The sequence below is a fragment of the Oryctolagus cuniculus genome, chromosome 13, assembly GCF_051225735.1.
Source record: "Oryctolagus cuniculus isolate XC-2025 breed Fujian yellow rabbit chromosome 13, ASM5122573v1, whole genome shotgun sequence".
NCBI classification, from domain to species: Eukaryota; Metazoa; Chordata; class Mammalia; order Lagomorpha; family Leporidae; genus Oryctolagus; species Oryctolagus cuniculus.
Window position 1 is genome coordinate 21,773,969 of NC_142879.1, and position 19,894 is coordinate 21,793,862.

Here is a 19,894-nt window from a genome sequence, read left to right on the forward strand (position 1 = left end):
TCGAGCTTTTAATAATGCCAGGCCAAGGGGCTCACGGGGTTCAGACATCAGCTAAGCTGCAGAGAGCAGCCAGAAATAGAAACGCAATTGGGAGGAGCAACATGAGCAATTCCAAAAATATTGAGGGAAATGAGACACACTCTGGGAGAGGCTTCCTGCGGCCCCGAGCCTCCAGGGCTGAGCAGACTCAGGCTGCGGCGCGCAAGGTGTGTGGGGAGCAGCAGGGGACCAGCACAGCTGAGGCAGGCGGGGGGGTTCTTGTTTATTGAGCTCAGGAGCTTATTCTGAAAGTGCTCAGACACATAAAGGTTTCACAGGGGCAGTGGTGGGATCATGTTGGTTTAAGCAGCCGACTCCAGCAGAGGTGGGGTGGACAGATCAGATAGGACCAGCTGAGCCTGGTGACCTGAGCTGGCAGAGAAACAGGCCCTGGAGTCTGTAAAGTTCTGAGCTCAGCACTCAAGTTGGTGGCCTCGGGAACTGAACCCCCCGGACCCCAGTTTCCTCATCTGCAAAACACCTAACAGTTCTGCACAGCAGCGGGATTGGAGATGCCCGCCAAGAGCCAGCCAGGTACCCAGCACCATCTGAGTGCTTAATACGGTCTTATAAAAAGGGACGAGGAGGACAGAAGCTACCCTCACAGCAAGGTGGGAAGAGCACTGAATTTAAGGGGCTAAAGGATCTGTTTCAAACACTGGCTCCACCTCTTGCTAGCTGCTAACAACTAAATGGATCTGTTTGTGTATGTGTGAGTGTGAGTATGAGAATGTGTGTGTGTGCAAGTGTGTGAGTGTATGTGTGAGTGTATGAGTGTGTGTGAGTGTATGAGTGTATGTGCGTGTGTGTATGTGCGAGTGTGAGTATGTGCAAGTGTGTGCATGTGAGAGTGCGAGTGTGTATGTGTATGTGTGTGTGTGCAAGTGTGTGAATGTATGTATGTGCGAGTGTGTATGTGCGAGTGTATAAGTATGTGTGTGTATGAGTGAGTGTATGTGAGTGTGAGTATGTGCAAGTGTGTGCGTGTGTATGTGTGAGTATGTGCGAGTGAGTGAGAGTATGTGTGTGTGCGTGTGTCGAGGGGGAGCTGTATGACACATGCTCCCGACACACAAGGTCGCGTCCTGATGAACCCATCAGCAGTTGAGTATTGTAAGTTGCGAAGGCACTGAAACCGCCCGTTCCTCCGCAGCGCACTGAGCAACACAGCACAGTCGAGTGGCAGCCGTTCCTCCTTGTGACCGCGGGGCTGCCACTGCCCAGCGTCACCAAGATTGCACCATTCATTGCCAGTCCAGGAAAATATCAAAAATCAAAATGTGGAGCACACTTGCTAATGCCTATCACTTTTCAAGCACCAGAAGGTCAACATCTCCTGAATTAAGCCATGCTAAGTCAGGGAACGTCTGTATGTGTACGTGGGTATCACGACTGGACCAAGCTGAGGCAGCAGGAAGGTGCCTGCCCCGTTAGCCCACCGCCTCTGCTCTTCAGAAGGGATGCTCACCCAGCAGCAGCCGGCCCAGGTGGTGCACCTGGTTCCCCTGGATCTGCACCTGTAGGCTGTCCTTGGCCCCAGGGGCGGGAGTGACGGTGGTGCTCGCCTGGCAGCGCTGTTGGAGGGTGGCAGCTACGGAGCCCGGGTCCAGACCATAGGCCTCCAAGTTCCGGACCACAGTCACCTGAGGGACAGTAGGGACAGAACACTGATGGCAGGTGCGACCCACACGTCCTCCCATCCGTAAGGCCTCCTGGAGCCTCAGCACCTTCCTTATCCCATTTTCTGATGGGTCATCATCCCCACAACTATGGTATCTTTTCATCCAAATAACTTATTTTTGTGCATCTAAACTAATTACCCTGGTGCTAGCGCTGTGGCATAGGTGGTTAGCCTCTGCCTGTGGTGTTGGCATCCCATATGGGCACCAGCTCGAGTCTCAGCTGCTCCACTTCCAATCCAGCTCCCTGAGGATGCGACTGGGAAAAGCAGAAGATGACCCAAGTGCTTGGGCCCCTGCACCCTCATGGGAGACCTAGAAGAAGCTCCTGGCTTTGGCCTGGCCCAGCCCTGGCAATTGTGGCCATTTGCAGAGTGAACCAACAGATGGAAGACCAACTGATCTGTCTCTACCTTTCAAATAAACAAACAAATCTTTTTAAATAGACAGACTACACCAATAGGTGTGTTTTACATTTACTAGGACAGATCCTCACTGTCCTATGTATAGTGAACGCATTTATAAAGCTGTATTATGAGAACTCCAAAACGTGAACAGAAGTAGTATAATGAACCACGTGTACTCAGCAGTTCCAACAACCTTGACTCGCCTGTATCCTCATCCACTCCTCATTCTTATATTCCTTTAAAGCAAATCCTCCCAGACGTTAGATCGGTTAGATCAGTTCATCTATAAATATTTCAGTATGTATCTCCAGGAGCCGGCATGTGACACAGTGGGTAAAGCCATCACCTGCAACGCCCATATGGATACCAGTTTCTGTCCCAGCTGCTCCATTTCCAATTCAGCTCCCTGCTAATGGCCAGGGAAAAGCAGTGGAAGATTGGCCAGGAACTAGGCCCTGCTGCCTAAGTGAGAGACCCAGATAAAGTTCCTGGCTTCAGCCTGACCCAGGACTGGCCACTGCAGAGTGAACCAGTGGATGAAGACCTTCTTTCCATAACTCTGACATTCAAAAATGAATAGTAAATCTTAAGGAAACAAAATCACAGAATGTATCCCTGAAAGATAAAGGTACTTTTTTCTGTAACAAAGCTGTCATCACATCTAAAAATAAATTAACAATTCCTTCATATCAAGTATCCAATAGTGACATATGTGAAGTCTGTTTCCACAAATAGAAGGCCTATTCAGTGAAATAATTACAGAAAACTTCCCTAATTTGGAGACATCCAGCTGCTTCACTTCCAATCCAGCTCTCTGCTATGGCCTGGGAAAGCAGCAGAAGATGGCCCAAGTCCTGGGCTCCTGCACCCACGTGGGAGACCTGGAAGAAGCTCCTGGCTCCCAGCTTCAGATGGGCCCAGATCCGGCCGTTGCAGCCATCTGGAGAGTAAACCAGTGGCTGGAAGACCTTTCCCTCCCTGCCTCTCAAATAAATGAATCTTAAAAATAAAAACAATCTTTTTTTAAAAAAAAAAAGTAAAATAAAACAAATTTTAATGGATCCAAAGAGAGACATAGACTCCAAAACAATAGTAATGGGAGACTTCAAAACCCCACTTGCATCAGCAGACAGAACAATTAGAAAAGCAACAAACAACAGAGCTAATCTATGGACCAAATGGACCTAACTGATATCTACAGAACCTTTCATTCCACAGTTGCAAGATACACATTCTTTTTCTCAGTGCATGGAACTTTCCCTAGGATAGATCATCTGCTAGGCCATAAAGCAAGTCTCACCAAATCAAAAACAAAAAATTCAAAATCATGCCATGCATATTTCTTGACAATGGTATGTATGAAGTTGGAAATGAGCAACTCAAGAATCGTGAGAGCATATGGAGACTGAACAACATGCTCTTGAATGAGCAGATCACAGAAGAAATCAAAAGATTTCTGGAAACAAATAAAGACAACAACACATCAAAACTCGGGGGATATAGCAAGAGCAGGGTTCAGAGGCAATACAGCAATTGGTATCTACATCAAGAAATTAAAAGGGCACCAAATAAATTAGCTATCTCAAGGACATAGAAAAACAAACTTAACCAAAAATTAGGAGGAAAGAATTAAAATTAGAGAAGAAATAAAACTGAAACCACAAAAACAATACTAAAAGATCACCAAAATGAAGAGCTGGTTTTTGGAAAAAAAGTAAGCAAACTGATATACCATTGGCCCAACTAACCCAAACAAAACAAAAACTGAGAAGACCCAAATCAATAGAATCAGATGAAGAAGGAAATGTAACAACAGATACCAAAGACAGTGGAATGGGGGGGAGCCTACTGCTCTGGTATAGGGAAGAGAGTTTAAGAAAAAAAAGAAAAAAGAAGCGGAGTGTGTGCAATTTCAGGGAAGAGCTAGGGAGAAGACGGCAAAAGAAACTCCACAGAAATAAGAGGGACACTGCGGACCTACATGGAGGGTGTGGACGTGCAACACTAAGGACTCCAGCAGCCGAAAGAGCCTCAGCACCCACTCTGGAGTGAGGTGAGACCAGGCTGCAGAAGCCCAAGCCACTGGTGATAAAGCTGCGGGAAGAGCCTAGCGTGAGCCGGGCTTGGAGCCCTGTAGGAGAGAGTACCTGCCAGCCTAGAAGGAAAAAAGGGGGGCACCTTTCTCTCTCCCCGACCACCCGGCACCAGCATCCTGTTACTAGCCAAGGGAGGGTGGGCACCATTTTAGACATACATAACTGCACCAGCTTGTGTCTGCGTGATCAGCAACCAGCCAAGGGGACGCCTCAGTTTGGTTGGGGGAACCGATGGGGCTGGGAGCTCATGGCTGTGGGAGGTTTGTGTGCCAGGACTGTGGAAACACTGGCTGCATGGGAGGGTGCAGGGTTCGGCTGAGACTTTGAGCAGTCATTTTGGGCGGCTCCACATGCTCAGAGCTCCCCAATTCCTGGTGAGGGCCAGTGCTGCAGAATCCATTTCACACTGAGGACTGCACGGATCCTCCGTGTGGTTCTTATGGCAGTGGGAATGAAAATCGTACCCACTGAGGCTGGTGCCCAGGCATTAGTTTCCTCTGAGGAGAGGTGGTGAGCATGAGAACACTCCAACAAAGCAGAACAAACCTCCTCTCTGGGGGCTGGTGCCATGGCTCACTTGGTTAATCCTCCGCCTGTGGCGCCGGTATCCCATTTGGGCACTTGGTTCTAGTCCCAGTTGCTCCTCTTCCAGTCCAGCTCTCTGCTGTGGCCTGGGAAGGCAGTGGAGGATGGCCCAAGTGCTTGGGCCCTGCACTGGCATGGGAGACCAGGAGGAAAAACCTGGCTCCTGGCTTCAGATTGGTGTAGCTCTGGCAGTGGCGGCCATTTAGGGAGTGAACCAACGGAAAGGAAGACCTTTCTCTCTGTCAAATAAATAAATATATAAAATTTTAAAAATTAAAAAAAAAATCTCCTCTATGATTAAAAAAAAGAGATTTACCACCCCTAACCTGGGTGTCACCTTGGATACTCCCCTCACCCTAGAGCACTATAGAGCTCCCTCACCACATCCAGCACACACCTCTGGGTATTCACTGAAAGAGTAGACACTCCTCTAAGCCACAGAGGCATAGTTCAAAAGATAAAAGCCATCACAGGGAAAACAAAAAACAAGTATCACCACAAATGTCTAAAAATAAATGCAGCAATTCAAGAAACATTAAGGACAGGGGCTGGCACTGTGGCACAGCGGGTTAACGCCCTGGCCTGCAGTGCCAGCATCTCATATGGGTGCCAGTTTGAGAGCCAGCTGCTCCACTTCTGATCCAGCTCTCTGCTATGGCCTGGGAAAGAGTAGAAGATGGCCCAGGTCCTTGGGCCCCTGCACCCCGTGGGAGACCTGGAAGAAGCTCCTGGCTTCGGATTGGGGCAGCTCTGGCTGTTGTGCCCAACTGGAGAGTGAACCATCGGATGGAAGACTTCTCTCTCTCTGCCGATCCTCTGTGTATCTCTTTCAAATAATTAAATAAATCTTAAAAAAAAAAAAAAAAAAAAAAAAAAAAAAAAAAAAAAGAATAAGGACAATGATGCCCCCAAAACAACACAGCGCTTCAATACTAGAATGTGGAAGGTACAGGAAGCACACAGAACTCCTAGTGGACATGACCAAAAAAGATCTTTACCACAACACATTGTAGTCAAACTTTCAACAGTAATACATAAAGAAAAGATTCTAAAAAGTATATAAGAGAAATGCCAATTACTTTCAGAGGATCTCCAATTAGACTCACAGCTAATTTCTCATCAGAAGCCCTACAGGCTAGGAGAGAATGGCAAGACATAGCCCAAGTCTTTTTCAAAAATTTTATTTATTTGAACAGAGTTAAACAGAGAGAGAAGGAGAGGAAGAGAGAGAGAGAGAGAGAGAGAGAGGTAGGTCTTCTATCTGCTGATTCACTCTCTAACTGGCCACAATGGCTGGAGCTGCACCAATCCAAAGCCAGGAGCCAGGAGTTTCCTCCAGGTCTCCCAAGCAGGTGCAGTGGCCCAAGGACTTGTGCCATCTTCTACTCTTTCCCAGGCCATAAAAGAGAGCTGGATGGGAAATGTAGCAGCTGGGACTTGAGCTGTTGCTCATATGGGATGCCGGCACTGAAGGTGGTGGCTCTACCCACTACACCACAGTACCGGCCCCAGTCCAAGTCTTAAGAGGAAAAAAATCTGTCAACCCAGAATACTGTACCCTGCAAAGCTCTCACTTATGAATTAAGGTGAAATAAAGACCTTCCATAACAAACAGAAATTGAAAGAATTTGTCACCACTCATCCAGCCTTACAAAAGATGCTTAAGGATGTGCTACACACAGAAACGTGGTCATCACTAAGAAAGAAGGTAAAGCAGAAAATCTCCCAGTAAAAGTACAAAGCAAATCCAAAGTAAACAATAGGAATATTTATGGAAAAATGGCAGGGCCAAGTCGTTACTTATCAATAGTCACCTTGAATGTAAATGGCCTCAACTCTCCATTTAAAAGATATAGACTGGCTGAATGGAATAAAAAACAAGACCCATTTATTTGCTGCCTACAAGAAACACATCTCACCAACAAAGATACATGCAGAATGAAAGTGAAAGGATGGAAAAAGATATTCCATGCTAACAGAAAGCAGAAACAAGCAGGTATATCCATCCTAATCAGACAGAATAGACTTTAACACAAAAACTGTTAAACAAAGAAGGACACTATGCAATGATTAAGGGATCAATTCAACAGGAAGATGTGACTACTGTAAATAGTCATAAAATAAAGGGCACTTGGCTATGTAAAAGAAATGGTAATGGATCTAAAGTGAGATCTAGACTCCAATTCAATACTAGTGGGGGACTTCAAAACCCCACTGGACAGATCAACCAGACCAAGAAAAATAAAAAACAAAACAAAACAATCAGCAAGGAAACAACAGTTAATCAACACTATAGACCAAATGGATCTAACGGATATCTACAGAACTTTTCATCCTACAGATTCGGAATACACATTCTTCTCACCAGTGCATGGAATGTTCTTTAGGAAAGACCACATGCTAGGCCACAAAGCAAGTCTCAGCAAATTCTCAAATACTGAAATCATAACATACACCTTTTTTGACTACAATGGAATGAAACCGGAAATCAACAACTTAATCTCTAGAATATATGTAAACACATGGAAACCGAACAACATGCTCCTGAATGAACAGTGGGTCATTCAAGATTCAAAAGAGAAATCAAATTTCTAGAAATGAATGAAGATGACAATACAACATATCAAAACATATGGGATACAGCAAAAGCAGTGTTAAGAGTAAAGTTTAGGGGCCAGTGCTGTGGTATAGTGGGTAAGGCCACCACCTGCAGTGCCAGCATCCCATATGGGTGCCGGTTTGAGTCCCAGCTACTCCACTTGCAATTCAGCTCTCTGCCATGGCCTGGGAAAGTAGTGGAAGATGGCCCAAGTCCTTCGGCCCCTGCACCCACTTGGGCGACCCGGAAGAAGTTCCTGCTTCAGATTGGAAAAGCTCCGGCTGTTGTGGCACCTGGGGAGTGAACTAGCAGGTGGAAGACCTCTCTCTCTCTCCACCTCTCTAACTCTGCCTTTCAAATAAATAAAATAAATCTTAAAAAAAAAAAAAAGGGAAAAATCATGTGATTATCTTAATAGATGCAGAAAAAGCATTTGATAAAACACAACACCCTTTCATGATGAAAATTTGAAGCAAATTAGGTATAGAAGAAATATTCCTCAACATAATTAATGCAATTTATCACAAACCAATGGCAGTGTCCTATTGAATGAGTTAAAGTTGGAAGTATTCTCACTGAGATCTGGAACCAGACAAGGAGGCCCACTCTCACCATTACTATTCAATATAGTTCTGGAAGGTTTAGCCAGAACCATGAGGCAAGAAAAAGAAATCAAAGGGATACAAATTGGGAAGGAGGAAGTCAATTTACCCTTATTTGCAGATGACATGATTCTACAAAAAGACTCCAAGAGACAATTGGAACTCATTGAAGAGTTTGGTAAAGTGGCAGGATATAAAATTAACACACAAAAAGCAACAGCCTTTTTGTATACAGACAATGCCATGGCTGAGAATGAACTTCTAAGATCAACCCCATTTGCAATAGCTACCAAAGAAAATCAAGTACATTTAACCAAGGATGCCAGATCTCTATGATGAGAATTACAAAACATTAAAGAAATACAAAAGAAAAAAAAGGAAAAATCTTCCATGTTCATGAACTGGAATCATCATCAAAATGTCCATACTACCAAAAGCAATTTACAGATTCAATGTGATACCAATCTAAATACCAAGACATTCTTCTCAGATATAGAAAAAGTGATGCTGAAATCCATATGGAAACATAGGAGACCCTGAATAGCTAAAGCAATCTTACGGAACAAAAACAAAGCTGAAGACATCACAATACCAGATGTCAAGACATACTACAGGGCAGTTATATTCAAAACAGCCTGGTACTGGAAAAAAGACATATGGGCCATTGGAATAGAACAGAAAACTCCAGAAGTCACACCACGCATCTACAATCAACTTATCTTTGACAAAAGAGCTAAAATCAATCCCTGGAGCAAGGACAGTCTCTTCAACAAATGGTGCTGGGGGCCAGCACTGTGGCACAGTGAGTTAAAGCCCCGGTCTGCAGCACCAGCATCCATATGGTCATGGGTTCATGTCCCGGCTGCTCCACTTCCAATCCATTTTTTTAAGATTTATTTACTGGGGCTGGTGTCGTGGCACACTAGATTAATCCTCTGCCTGTGGCGCCGGCATCCCACATGGGCGCCAGTTCTAGTCCCAGTTACTCCTCTTCCAGTCCAGCTCTCTGCTGCAGCCCAGGAGGGCAGTGGAGGATGACCCAAGTGCTTGGGCCCCTGCACCTACAAGGGAGACCAGGAGGAAGAACCTGGCTCCTGGCTTCGGATCAGTGCAGCGCCGGCTGTGGTGGCCATTTGGAGAGTGAGCCAACAGAAGGAAGACCTTTCTCTCTGTCTATAACTTTACCTGTCAAAAAAATAAAAAATTAGAAAGATTTATTTATTTGAAAGTCAGAGTTACACAGAGAGAAATAGAGGCAGAGAGAGAGAGAGGTCTTCCATCCAATGGTTCACTCCCCAATTGGGTGCCAACAGCCAGAGCCGCACTGATCCGAAGCCACAAGCCAGGAGTTTCTTCCAGGTCTCCCACATGGGTACAGCAGCCCAAGGCCTTGGACCATCTTCTACTGCTTTCCCAGGCCAGAGCAGAGAGCTGGATCGGAAGCGGAGCAGCCGGGACTTGAACTGGCGCCCATATGGGATGCCAGTGCTGCAGGCAGCAGCTTTACTCACTACACCACAGCACCAACCCCCGATCCAGCTTCCAGACACACCTGAGAAAGCCACGAAAGATGGCCTAAGTCCTTAGGCCCCTGCACCCATATGGGAGATCCAGAAGAGGCTCCTGGCTCAGCTCCAGCAGCTACAGCCATCTGGGGAGTGAACCAGCAGATGGAAGACCGCTCTCTGTCTCTACATCCCTCTGTAGCTGTCTTTCAAACAAATCTTAAAAAAAAAAAAAAAAAAAAAAAAAAAGACAGACAGGGCCAGCACCATGGCACACTTGGCTAATCCTCCGCCTGCGGCGCCGGAATCCCATATGGGCACCGGGTTCTTGTCCCCAGTTGCTCATCTTCCAGTCCAGCTCTCTGCTGTGGCCCAGGAAGGCAGTGGAGGATGGCCCAAGTTATTGGGCGCCTGCACCCGCATGGGAGACCAGGAGGAAGCACCTGGCTCCTGGCTTCGGATCAGCGCAGCGCCGGCTGTTGCGGCCATTTGGGGGGTGAACCAACGGAGGGAAGACCTTTCTCTCTCTCTCACTGTCTAACTCTACTTGTCAAAAAAGTAAATAACACAAACAACACAAATGTTGCTAGAAAAACTGGATCTCCACATGCAGAAGTGTGAAACAAGACCCCTACCTTACACCTTCACAAAAATCCACGCAAAATGGATCAAGTATCTAAATCTGGCTGGCACCACAGCTCACTAGGCTAATCCTCCGCCTACGGCACCGGCACCCCAGGTTCTAGTCCCGGTCAGGGTGCCGGATTCTGTCCTGGTTGCTCCACTTCTAGTCCAGCTCTCTGCTGTAGCCCAGGAAGGCAGTGGAGAATGGCCCAAATGCTTGGGCCCTGCACCCGCATGGGAGACCAGGAGGAAGCACCTGGCTCCTGGCTTTGGATTGGCGCAGCGCGCCAGCCGCAGTAAACATTTGGGGGGTGAACCAACGGAAAAAGGAAGACCTTTCTCTCTCTAACTCTGCCTGTCAAAAAAAAAAAAAAAGAAAAGAAAGAAAAGAAAAAAGAAAAAAAAAGTATCTAAATCTATGACCTGATGCCATGAAATTACTAGAGAATATTGGGGAAACTCTGCAAAACATTGGCATAAGCCAAGACTTCTTGGATTAAAAAGATTCCAGAGGCACAGGCAATCGAAGCCAAAATTTACAAATGGGATTACATCAAGCTCAGAACCTGCATTGCAAAGCACTCAAAGGGAAGAGGCAACTGACAGAATGGGAGAAAATATTTGCAAACTATGAAACTGATAAAGGATTGAGAACCAGAATCTATAAAGAGCTCAAGAAACTCAACAAAACCAACAACCCAGTTAAGAAGTGGACAAAGGACTTGAACGGGTGTTTTTCAAAAGAGGAAATCCAAATGGCCAACAGATACACGAAAAAATGCTCAGGATCACTAGCCATCAGAGCAAAACAAATCAAAACCACAAGGAGGTTTCACCTCACTCCAGTTAGAATGGCTTTTATACAAAAATCAACAAACAACAAATGCCGACGAGGATGTGAGGAAAAGGTACCCTAATCCACTGTTGGTGCAGCCACTGTGGAACACACTATGGAGATACCACAGAAAGCTGAATATAGACCTACCATATATGACCCAGCAATCCCACTCTTGGGAATTTACTCAAACAAAAGGAAATCAGCAAATGAAAGTTATCTGTACCCCTATGTTCACCGCAGCTCAATTCATAATAGCTAAGATATGGAATCAAGCCAAATGTCCATAAACTGATAACTGGATAAAGCAATTACGGTAGATACACACTATAGACTACTACTCAGTGGTAAAAAAAAAAAAAAAAATTTAAATCTGGTCTTTTGCAACAAAATGGATGCAACTGGAAACCATTATACTTACTGAAATAAGCTGGTCCCAAAAAGTCAGATATGTTTCTCTGATCTGTGGTAACTAACAGTATCTAAAATGTAATGTATTGGAGTGAAATTGACATTTTGAGATTCAGTGACTGCTTGCAGCCCTTGTCGTTACTGTTGAGGAACAGTGTTTTACTTTGTACTATTTGCTGAACTCTTTACTCAGTGTAGGGTAAATCTAATGAATGCAAGGTAACTGAAGATAGATCTTTGTAAAAATTAAGAGCATGGGCAGGAGGGAGGGTATGGTGGGAAGTAGCACTACGTTCCTAAATCTGCAGATATGAAACCCATGCAATTTGTATCCCTTAAATTAAAAGAAAAATTCAAGTGTAAATAAATTAAAAGTATAAAAAATGCTTAGTACTGTGCTTGGCACATAAGAACTTCAACAGAGGTTCCAGACAGTTAACACAAGGTTACCATCAGTGGTTTTCATTTATTAATGGCTCGTGTGCCATGTACTACTCTGAAAGCTCCACCACATATTCTCCCCTCATCTGATCCTTACTGTGTCTCACAGCACAGGGACTACCCCCTTTCCTCACAGAGGCACACTTGGGAGAAGACACTCATCTGCTCAAGGTCAACCAGCAAGGCAAAGCTGCACCTGAACCTGGGTTGGATTCCACAGCCCACACTCATAAGCAGAGACTCCTAGAAAGTTCTCCATTTTGAACCCAAGTCTGTCTGCTTGGGATTTCCACCCAATAATCCTATTTCTATCTTCTGCAGGCAGAGTAAACACTGCTTTTCCACAGGACAGCTTTTCACATATTTGAAGACACATGTAATTTGTTTCCAGTGACTGTGTTGCCAAGCTAAACACCCTTGACCCCTTCAGCAATTAAAAAAAAAAAAAAGGGATTTTCATTCAGTAAGGCCCAAGAATTAATAGGATGTGGAAGAGCTGAAGTCCATTAAGTAACACTAAGAAAAAAATAAAAATAAAACCTTGATTACATCTGGGACAGACTCTAGCAGGTTTCCCAGCACAAAATCCTACAGACACTGAGCGAGAAGGGCCAGCATGAGCCGTTTCACACAGGGCCCAGCACTGAAGCTCGGGCGTTTCCTAGGCCATCTCTGAGGCGTTTGGAGCCAATCACTGCAGGAAGACTGAGACTTAGGGCAGAGATTAAATCACCATCCTTAAACACTGTACCTATTGTACTTTTTCCTTTTTTAAAAGATGTTTCTTCAAACATTATGACTTTTTAAAGATTACCTTTTTATTAGAAGCTCTCTGTGCTAGGGTGATGTCAATTGGACAGATTTTCCCTTTCTTCACAACAGGCTCTTGTCCGGGAAAGGTCACCTGATAGGCAGGCTGCAGTTTTTCCAAGCACCTGCAACAGGCATTTGGAACTGTACGGTGATCAAACCCACAGACAGCCCGGCCTCCCGCCCACCGCCAGCAGGCAGCTGGCTTGGGCAGCTCCTGCCGGCCAGTCGTTCACAACCCGAGGAACTCGGCATTGCACAGGCCCATCTATCTGTCAAGCTCTCAAAGTGTGGCCCGAGAGGAGAGCTGCCGATCCAGGGAAGGCAACACCAGGGACCGGAGTCACAGGAAGCTGTCCAAGGGCCTGGCCTTCAGAGAACCTGCCCTGTCCCCTGAGGAGGCTACCGCTGGTCTCAAGAACACCCCTTTCCTGGCCTGCTGCCCCCAGTGCTGCTTCTCATTTCTGAAAGGTTTGAAGAATGCATCTTTCGGGGACAGTGCTATGGCATGGTAGGTTAAGCCTCCACCAGCAGCACCAGCATCCCATGCAGGCACCAGTTCAAGTTCCGGCTGCTCCACTTCCAATCCAGCTCCCTGCAAGCAGCCCGGGAGAGCAGCGAAAGATGGCCCAAGTGCTTGGGCCTCTGTACCCACGTGGGAGACCTGGAGGAAGCTCCTGGCTCCAAATCAGCCCAGCTCTGGCCCTTTGAGGAGTGAACCAGCAAAGGAAAAACTCTGTCTTTCCCTCTCTGTTTGTGACCCTGCCTTTAAAATAAGTAAATAAATATTTTTAAAAAATTCTCTCCTGCTAGCATGTTTCAGGATTGACGAACTTTTTCAATAAAAGATCCAGACAGTAAATATCTTAGATTTTGTGGACCTTGTGGTCTCTGTTGCTGCTTCTCAATCCTGACAACACAACAGCACAGAAGCAGCCCACAGATAACACACAAATGGGTATAGCTGTGTTGCAATAAAACTTTATTCACAAGAACAGGTGGCAGGCCCGATTTGGTCAATGAACAATAAGTCTGGCTCCTGTGCTTCTGTGGAAATAAGGAAGATATGTGGCTGGCACTGTGGCACAGTAGGTTAAGCTTCCACCTGCAGTGCCAACATCCCATATGGACAATGGTTTGAGCTGCTCCACTTCTGATCCAGCTCCTTCCTAATGGCCTGGGAGAGCAGTGGAAGATGGCCCAAGTGTTTGACACCCTACACCCACGTGGGAGATCTGGAAGAAGCTTCTGGCTTCAGATCAGCCCAGCTCTGGCTCTTGTGGCCAGAGTGGATGGAAGATCTGTTTCTCCCTTTGTAACTCTGCTTCCTAAATAAAACTTTTAAAAAATTTAAAGAAATGAGAAAGATAGTCTCTTTTTAAAGACTTTAGGATATTCCCCCAGTGTTATTCTGTTTCTATATCTGGCTGAAGTTCTTATTTTTAATAATGTCTCTTTTCTTTCTTCCTCTCAAGTTCTTCTATAAGGTATTTGCTCAAATTGTTCAGGATCCACCCCTCCCATGAGAATTACTCCAGCCTGTGCTTACGCAGACTGCTATCTTAGGAACTGGGGAAAGAAAGCCAGAACTCAGACAACTCTGAAACGTACTGTGAGAGATATTACGGGAGGGGACAGAGGAGTTGGAGAAGCACTGCCACTTCCTGTTACCTGGTCACAAGGCTGTCCCACGGAAGCTTCATGATGGAATGCTGTTCATGTTTCTCTAGGAGGCAGTCACACAGGACGGGGTCCAATTTCACAAGACTAGAGGGAAAGCAGCAGCAGGAAATAAATCCCAGATTCAACCCCCCTGACCTAAGGGCCACCTCGGGGCTCATTCTTCATCTGTCCCTGGCAGTCATTCAGGATCGGACTCAGTCAAGGGACCACAGTCAACCGGGCAGAAGCCCTACAGATGGGAGGCTCCAGCTTTCCTGGGAGGTGAAGCAGGTGGTGGAAAATGGAATGCGGCAACTCCCAGAACCAAGTTCATTTCTGCTAACAGGGTGATGGCTTTCTGGGATTAGTTTCAAGGAGCCTAGCAAGGAAAAAAGAAAATGAAGATCTTTAAAACGGGGGTTAGATTAGGCTGGTAGGACCCAGCTTTTTGTTCAGGAAGATGTCTTTTGAAAGTAAGGGGAAAAAAAGGTGAATGGAACTCTCTTCATTTGGTAATTTACCACCTGTTCACAATTACTGAGAAAATAATACCAAAAAGCTATGACAACTTGGGTAAAATGTTGGTGAAGTTTGCATGCCACACCTCACAGCAGCCACGTGCACCTGAGATCAGTGGTGGCTCTTCAGTCCACAGCCGATGTCGCCGGCATGGTGGGACCCAGGCAACCTAAGCAGGAATACTCTGGAAGCCACCTCTCAGGAAGATTTCTGAGACGCCACGGTTTCTGCACTCCACCCCAGACACCCTCCCCAAACACGTCACTGTCTGAAGGTGAAAACCGAATGGGGCAGACCTAGCTCTCTGCCTCCCCACTCACTTTTTGTTGTCTGCATCCACCAGGTCATTTTTCTTGGCATAGTTAATGATGATGGCTCGGACCTCACTGCCCTCGAGAACACTCCCCTTCCTAGGACAGAAGGACCCGGGAATCAGTTCAAGCTATGGCCAAAGACAAAGCAGGAGCGTCCAGACTCAAGCCCTGCTCAGCACATGCCTGCCTTGGCTTTTGACCTCTACTCTCTTCCCTTTTCCTGGGGCAGGCACACGTGCGGGAAGAGGCTTGACAGCAGAAAAGGAAGACACCTACTCTGGTTCTTCTAGTCCCAAGAAACTGCCAAAGAGAAGGCGGGGCTTGAAGCTGGACTTAGGAGCAAGGAAGACAGGGAAAAAGGCTTTTCCAGTCACAAAAGAACAGTTCCGAGAGGGAGCAGAGGCCAGGACACCAAGCAGGCAGGGAAGGGCTGCTCTCCAAAAACTCACTTGTGGCCAGACTCCTGGAAGAGCAGGGTCATGCTGGCTGGGACACAGTAGAGGGGTTTTATGTCTGGAGGGCGATAGGGCTGCTCCCTGCTACCCTCCTGCACACTCTGGGAGGTCAGGGAGGGCTCAGGTATGACGAAAGATGTGATCCTAGAACCCGGCAGAAGGAAAGAAAACACATTTGATACGAGCATCTTGGCAAGCCCCGCGCCGGGGCCCAGGCCCCGCACTCACCTCGGGTGTCTCCAATCCACAGCCACAACGCTCTCCACCCCTCTGCTGAGCTCCTTCACCTGCACGATCTGCTCCTGCTGCATGTGCTGCAGGAACTTGGAGAGCTACGGGAAAGGGGGCCAGTGGCAGGGACTTCCTGGGCCCCGCCACGGAGCACTGGGGTGTGCTGGGGCAAGCGGGGCAGGAACCCTGCCCTCATCCACCAGGAGACCCATCCACCCTGCCGGAGACTAACCCGGGAGGTTGTGCAGAACTCTGGTCACACAGGCAAGAGCCAAAAGGGAAGAAGTGGGACCACCCACCCAGGGAGACCTGGTTTTTTGTTTGGGTTTTTTTGGGGCGGGGAGGGAAGGGGCCTTTTCCCTGGAATCAAAAACCCAATTCCAGCCCACGTCCTGCACACAACAGGCTGTCCCAGTGTCCAGGCGGGTCCGTCCCATCCTGTGTGCCCTACGCAGTTCTGAGTACAACGCAAAGCAGGTGCCTGCTTACCTTCTTGTAGCTTGACTTCTTTATGTCCAGCTGGTGTCCCTCAGGGCTGATGGCAGAGGAAAAGGCAACTTAAGCTGACAGCAACCTGGTGGGACTGCCCGACACCGAGAGGATGGTCTTGCCTCAGCCTTCCTCCCCACACTCATTTCACACAGATGCTGTGGCTCCAGAACTTTCTGTCCAGTGGGGGCATCCGAGAGCCTCACAGACTGAGGGATGCCTGGATCAGGGCTGTGTAACAGAACTTTCCATGAAGGCACAGAGTCTCCATCTGTGTTTTCCAAGGGGGGAGCCACCAAGGTGGCTATTGAAATGTGACTAATGTGACCAAGGAGCTGAATTTCTAGTTTTATTTAATTTTAATTCATTTAAATTTAAAGTAACACATGTAAAAGCTATTATACTGGATATAGTTTTAGATTCCTCTCAAACCACAGGAACTTCTATGTCCTCAAAAGCTCCACCTCAGGGCTAGGGCTGTGGCATAGGGGGTAAAGCCACCGCCTCTGGCTGCTCCACTTCCGATCCAGCTCTCTGCTATGGCCTGGGGAAGCAGTAGAAGATGGCCCAAGTCCTTGGGTCCCTGCACCCATGTGGGAGACCTGAAAGAAGCTCCTGGCTCCTGATTTCAGATCAACCCACCACCAGCTGTTGCAGCCAACTGGGAAATGAACCAGTGGATGGAAATTCTCACCCTAACTCTGCCTTTCAAATAAGTAAATCTTAAGTTAACAACAAAAACTCTACCTCCAGAGGAACCTTCCCATCACCAAGTTCACAGTCCAGGCAGCCAGGTTGAGCAGGGTCAGCAAGCTCCATCCTGTGGCCACCACCAGTGCTGCAGTGGCACCGCGGAGGTAGGGCCTACCAACCCTAACTGCTACCACCTGGCTTCCTGTAAGAGCTACAATCTTTCCCTCTCCCTAGAGCTTATCTTTTCTCAAAATATGATATTCAACAGCAAGATTATTGGGGAGCTCTTCCAGCAGAAACCACTGCCACAGATGAAGAACCTCCGTTCTACAGAATATTCCAGGACCCCTCTCCCCTGTCCTTCGAACCCAGCAGGGTCAGGACAAATTCCTAAACATCTCACAACTTGTGCAGGACGCCTTGAAGCAGCCTGGGTGTAACAGGCAGGGACTACACTAAAAGCCACTTCCAAAAATGGAGCAAGACTCCCCAGTGAAAGAAATTCAGTCCTAGGGTAAAATCAATAAGCAAGCCTCCTGACACAACAGTATTTATGGGGTGCTTATCAGAGGTCAGGCTATCTCACCTTTACCCTGCGAGTGCTGGAAGCGGCTCAGAGAAGCCCAGCGGCTGGAGGAACTCTGCCTTACTCAGACCCGACGGCCCCACTTCCAATGCCCTACCACGCCTCATGGCTTCTGCTTTATGGGGGGGGGGGGGGGCGGGTAGAGGGTCCACACCTGTTCTTCCTCCTAGAGAACTCTGCCTTGCTCAGACCCCGACAGTCCATCCTTCAACGCCCCACCCCTCATGGCTCCTGCTTTATGGTGTGTGTGAGTGTGAGTATGCATGCGTGTAGGGGTTGGGTAGAGGGTCCACACCTGTTCCTCCTAAGGAACTCTACCTTGCTCAGACCCCAATGGCCCCCTTCAACACCCAACCCCTCCTCATGGCTCCTGCTTTATGGCATGTGTGGGGGTGGGGGTAGAGGGTCCACACCTGTTCCTCCTAGAAGAACTCTGCTTTGCTCAGATCCCGACGGCCCCCCTTCAACACCCTACCCCTCCTCATGGCTCATGCTTTATGGGGTGTGGGGTGTGTGTGTGTGTGTGTGTGTGTGTGTTCTAGGTAGAAGGCTCAGACCCCGACGGCCCCTCCTTCAACGCCCCACCCCTCCTCATGGCTCATGCTTTATGCGGGGGGAGCATAGAGGGCCCACCTATTTTTCAGAATTGTGAGGGAACTGAACATTCCAGAGGGAGACCCCTGACGAGACACTGTCCTGGGTCTCTCCCAGGTCACCTGCCTGAGCCGAGACAGCCTGGAACCCCCAGCAGGGGCCATTTCAGAGAACCTTCCATTTCCTCCACATGCTTTCACTGGCCAAAATCTAAGTTTGTAAAACCCAGGACCTGGTTTATTCGCCAGGCCAGCTTTCCACTCCACCCCCACCATGCCACATGGCGTGGTCCACCCAGTCCCCCCTCAGCCTGTGCCCTCCCCGGCTGCTGGCCCCAGCAGTGCCTTCCGTACCAGCAGGAGAACATGTGGCTGCCGAGGAGCGTGCTGGTGAGCAACGGGAGGTCGGCCTTCTGGATGCGGCACTTCAAGGCGTGCAAGAAGCACTGCTGCAACAGCTCATCCATTTGCTCTGCAAGGCAAAGACCGGATCACCTCCTTCCTGAGGGAGGCAGAAGGCCCACCCGGCCCAGCTCCACCCCGGCCTCAGCCTCTGGGCCTTGAAAAGAACCCGCCCCAGCTCTTACTCTTGAGCCCTGAGTCCCAGGGAAGGGGTCAGCCCACAAGTTCCACGAAGCCAGGGGCACTCACGCAGAGAATCTGAGCCACATAAAACCCTGGAGGGCTCTGGAGCTGGAAACAGCCCCGAGGCCAGGGCAGACTGGCACCGCGAGGGGGGCAGGGTGCACTCGAACTCCTAGGCAACATGTCACAGGGCTGCTGCACCACCCTCTGCTCTCAGATGAGGGGGCACACCAGGCGCCTCGACTGGAGAAAGGGAGATGTGTCCTTGCACTCCTAGAGCCGTACCTTGAAGGGTTCTGCTGTCTGTGGGGTCTTGGTCCTGGCCCCCAGCGCTGGTGGCTTCTGAGAGAGCCGTCTCCCCATTCCCCTCCTCCTCTCCCTGCAGCACGGGGTTCACCTGGACCGACTCCTTGTCATCATTGAGATCTGCAGGATCCACCACCAGGGGAGCAATGGAAGGTGGAGAGGACTTGTCTCCAGATCGCCTGCAAAAATCTCATGTCAGAAACACCAGGAAGCAGCCAAATTGCTCTCCTGGGCGGGGAGAGGCAGCCAGAGGCTCACAGCAAGCACGAGCCCCCAGGCAGGAGCGTCTGAGAGGGGACAGGGAGCCTCTGCTCTCGTCTCAACACTACTTTCAGTCCTGGAGCCAGTCCCCCATCAGCCTCAGTTCCCTCATCTCTAAAATGGGGAAATCCTTTCCTCTTCCTTATCCCAAAGGAATAATACAGGTATCGTTAACACACATCCTGAGACAGAGAAAAATAAAAGAAAAAGCAGTTAAAGTTAGGTCCCTAAAGTATTCTGCTTAGACGAGTTAAAAATAGCAGAACCATCTTGAACTAAGCACAAAACTCAGACTGCATCGGCAGCACGCGTTTGGTGAAGGAAACCCGAGGCCCAGCGTAGAGAGCAAAATACAGACACCTGGGCTGCTCAGGGGCTGCAAAATCAGTGGCTTCTGTTAATCGAACACACTCAAATGTGCACAGTAAAGACAGCCCTGCTTGTAAGCCACTGAGCGTTAGAAAGACAGGGGAAAAAAGCAAAGCCACAGCAGAGTAGGCAGAGAGAAGCTGTCAACTCAGAGCTGCAGTGTGTCTGTCTGGTACTGTTCACAGCAGGCCAAAGTGC

At 48.2% G+C, this 19,894-nt stretch overlaps 1 protein-coding gene across 15 annotated transcripts in view; it reads right to left on the reverse strand.

The window, feature by feature from the left end:
• Positions 1-19,894, reverse strand: part of EIF2D (eukaryotic translation initiation factor 2D) — a 28,084-nt gene that overhangs the window by 708 nt on the left and 7,482 nt on the right. For 3 of the 15 annotated variants that reach the window (XR_016219578.1, XR_011381388.2, XR_011381387.2), the window contains exons 6-15: positions 19,046-19,245; positions 18,530-18,647; positions 16,304-16,349; positions 15,812-15,915; positions 15,578-15,727; positions 15,135-15,224; positions 14,305-14,400; positions 12,638-12,758; positions 4,768-5,045; positions 1,508-1,682 (exon numbers count right to left, since the gene is read on the reverse strand). Coding sequence is in view for 7 of the 15 variants with exons in the window: in XM_002717549.6 (XP_002717595.1) it covers positions 1,508-1,682; positions 12,638-12,758; positions 14,305-14,400; positions 15,135-15,224; positions 15,578-15,727; positions 15,812-15,915; positions 16,304-16,349; positions 18,530-18,647; positions 19,046-19,245 (1,100 nt within the window). In the remaining 8 variants the exon portion in view is untranslated. Of the gene's footprint in view, positions 1-1,507; positions 1,683-4,767; positions 5,046-12,637; positions 12,759-14,304; positions 14,401-15,134; positions 15,225-15,577; positions 15,728-15,811; positions 15,916-16,303; positions 16,535-17,736; positions 17,872-18,529; positions 18,648-18,762; positions 18,913-19,045; positions 19,246-19,894 lie in introns of those variants that run through there. The other 12 variants (XM_002717549.6, XM_089312109.1, XM_051821272.3 and 9 more) reach the window with 7 other exon arrangements.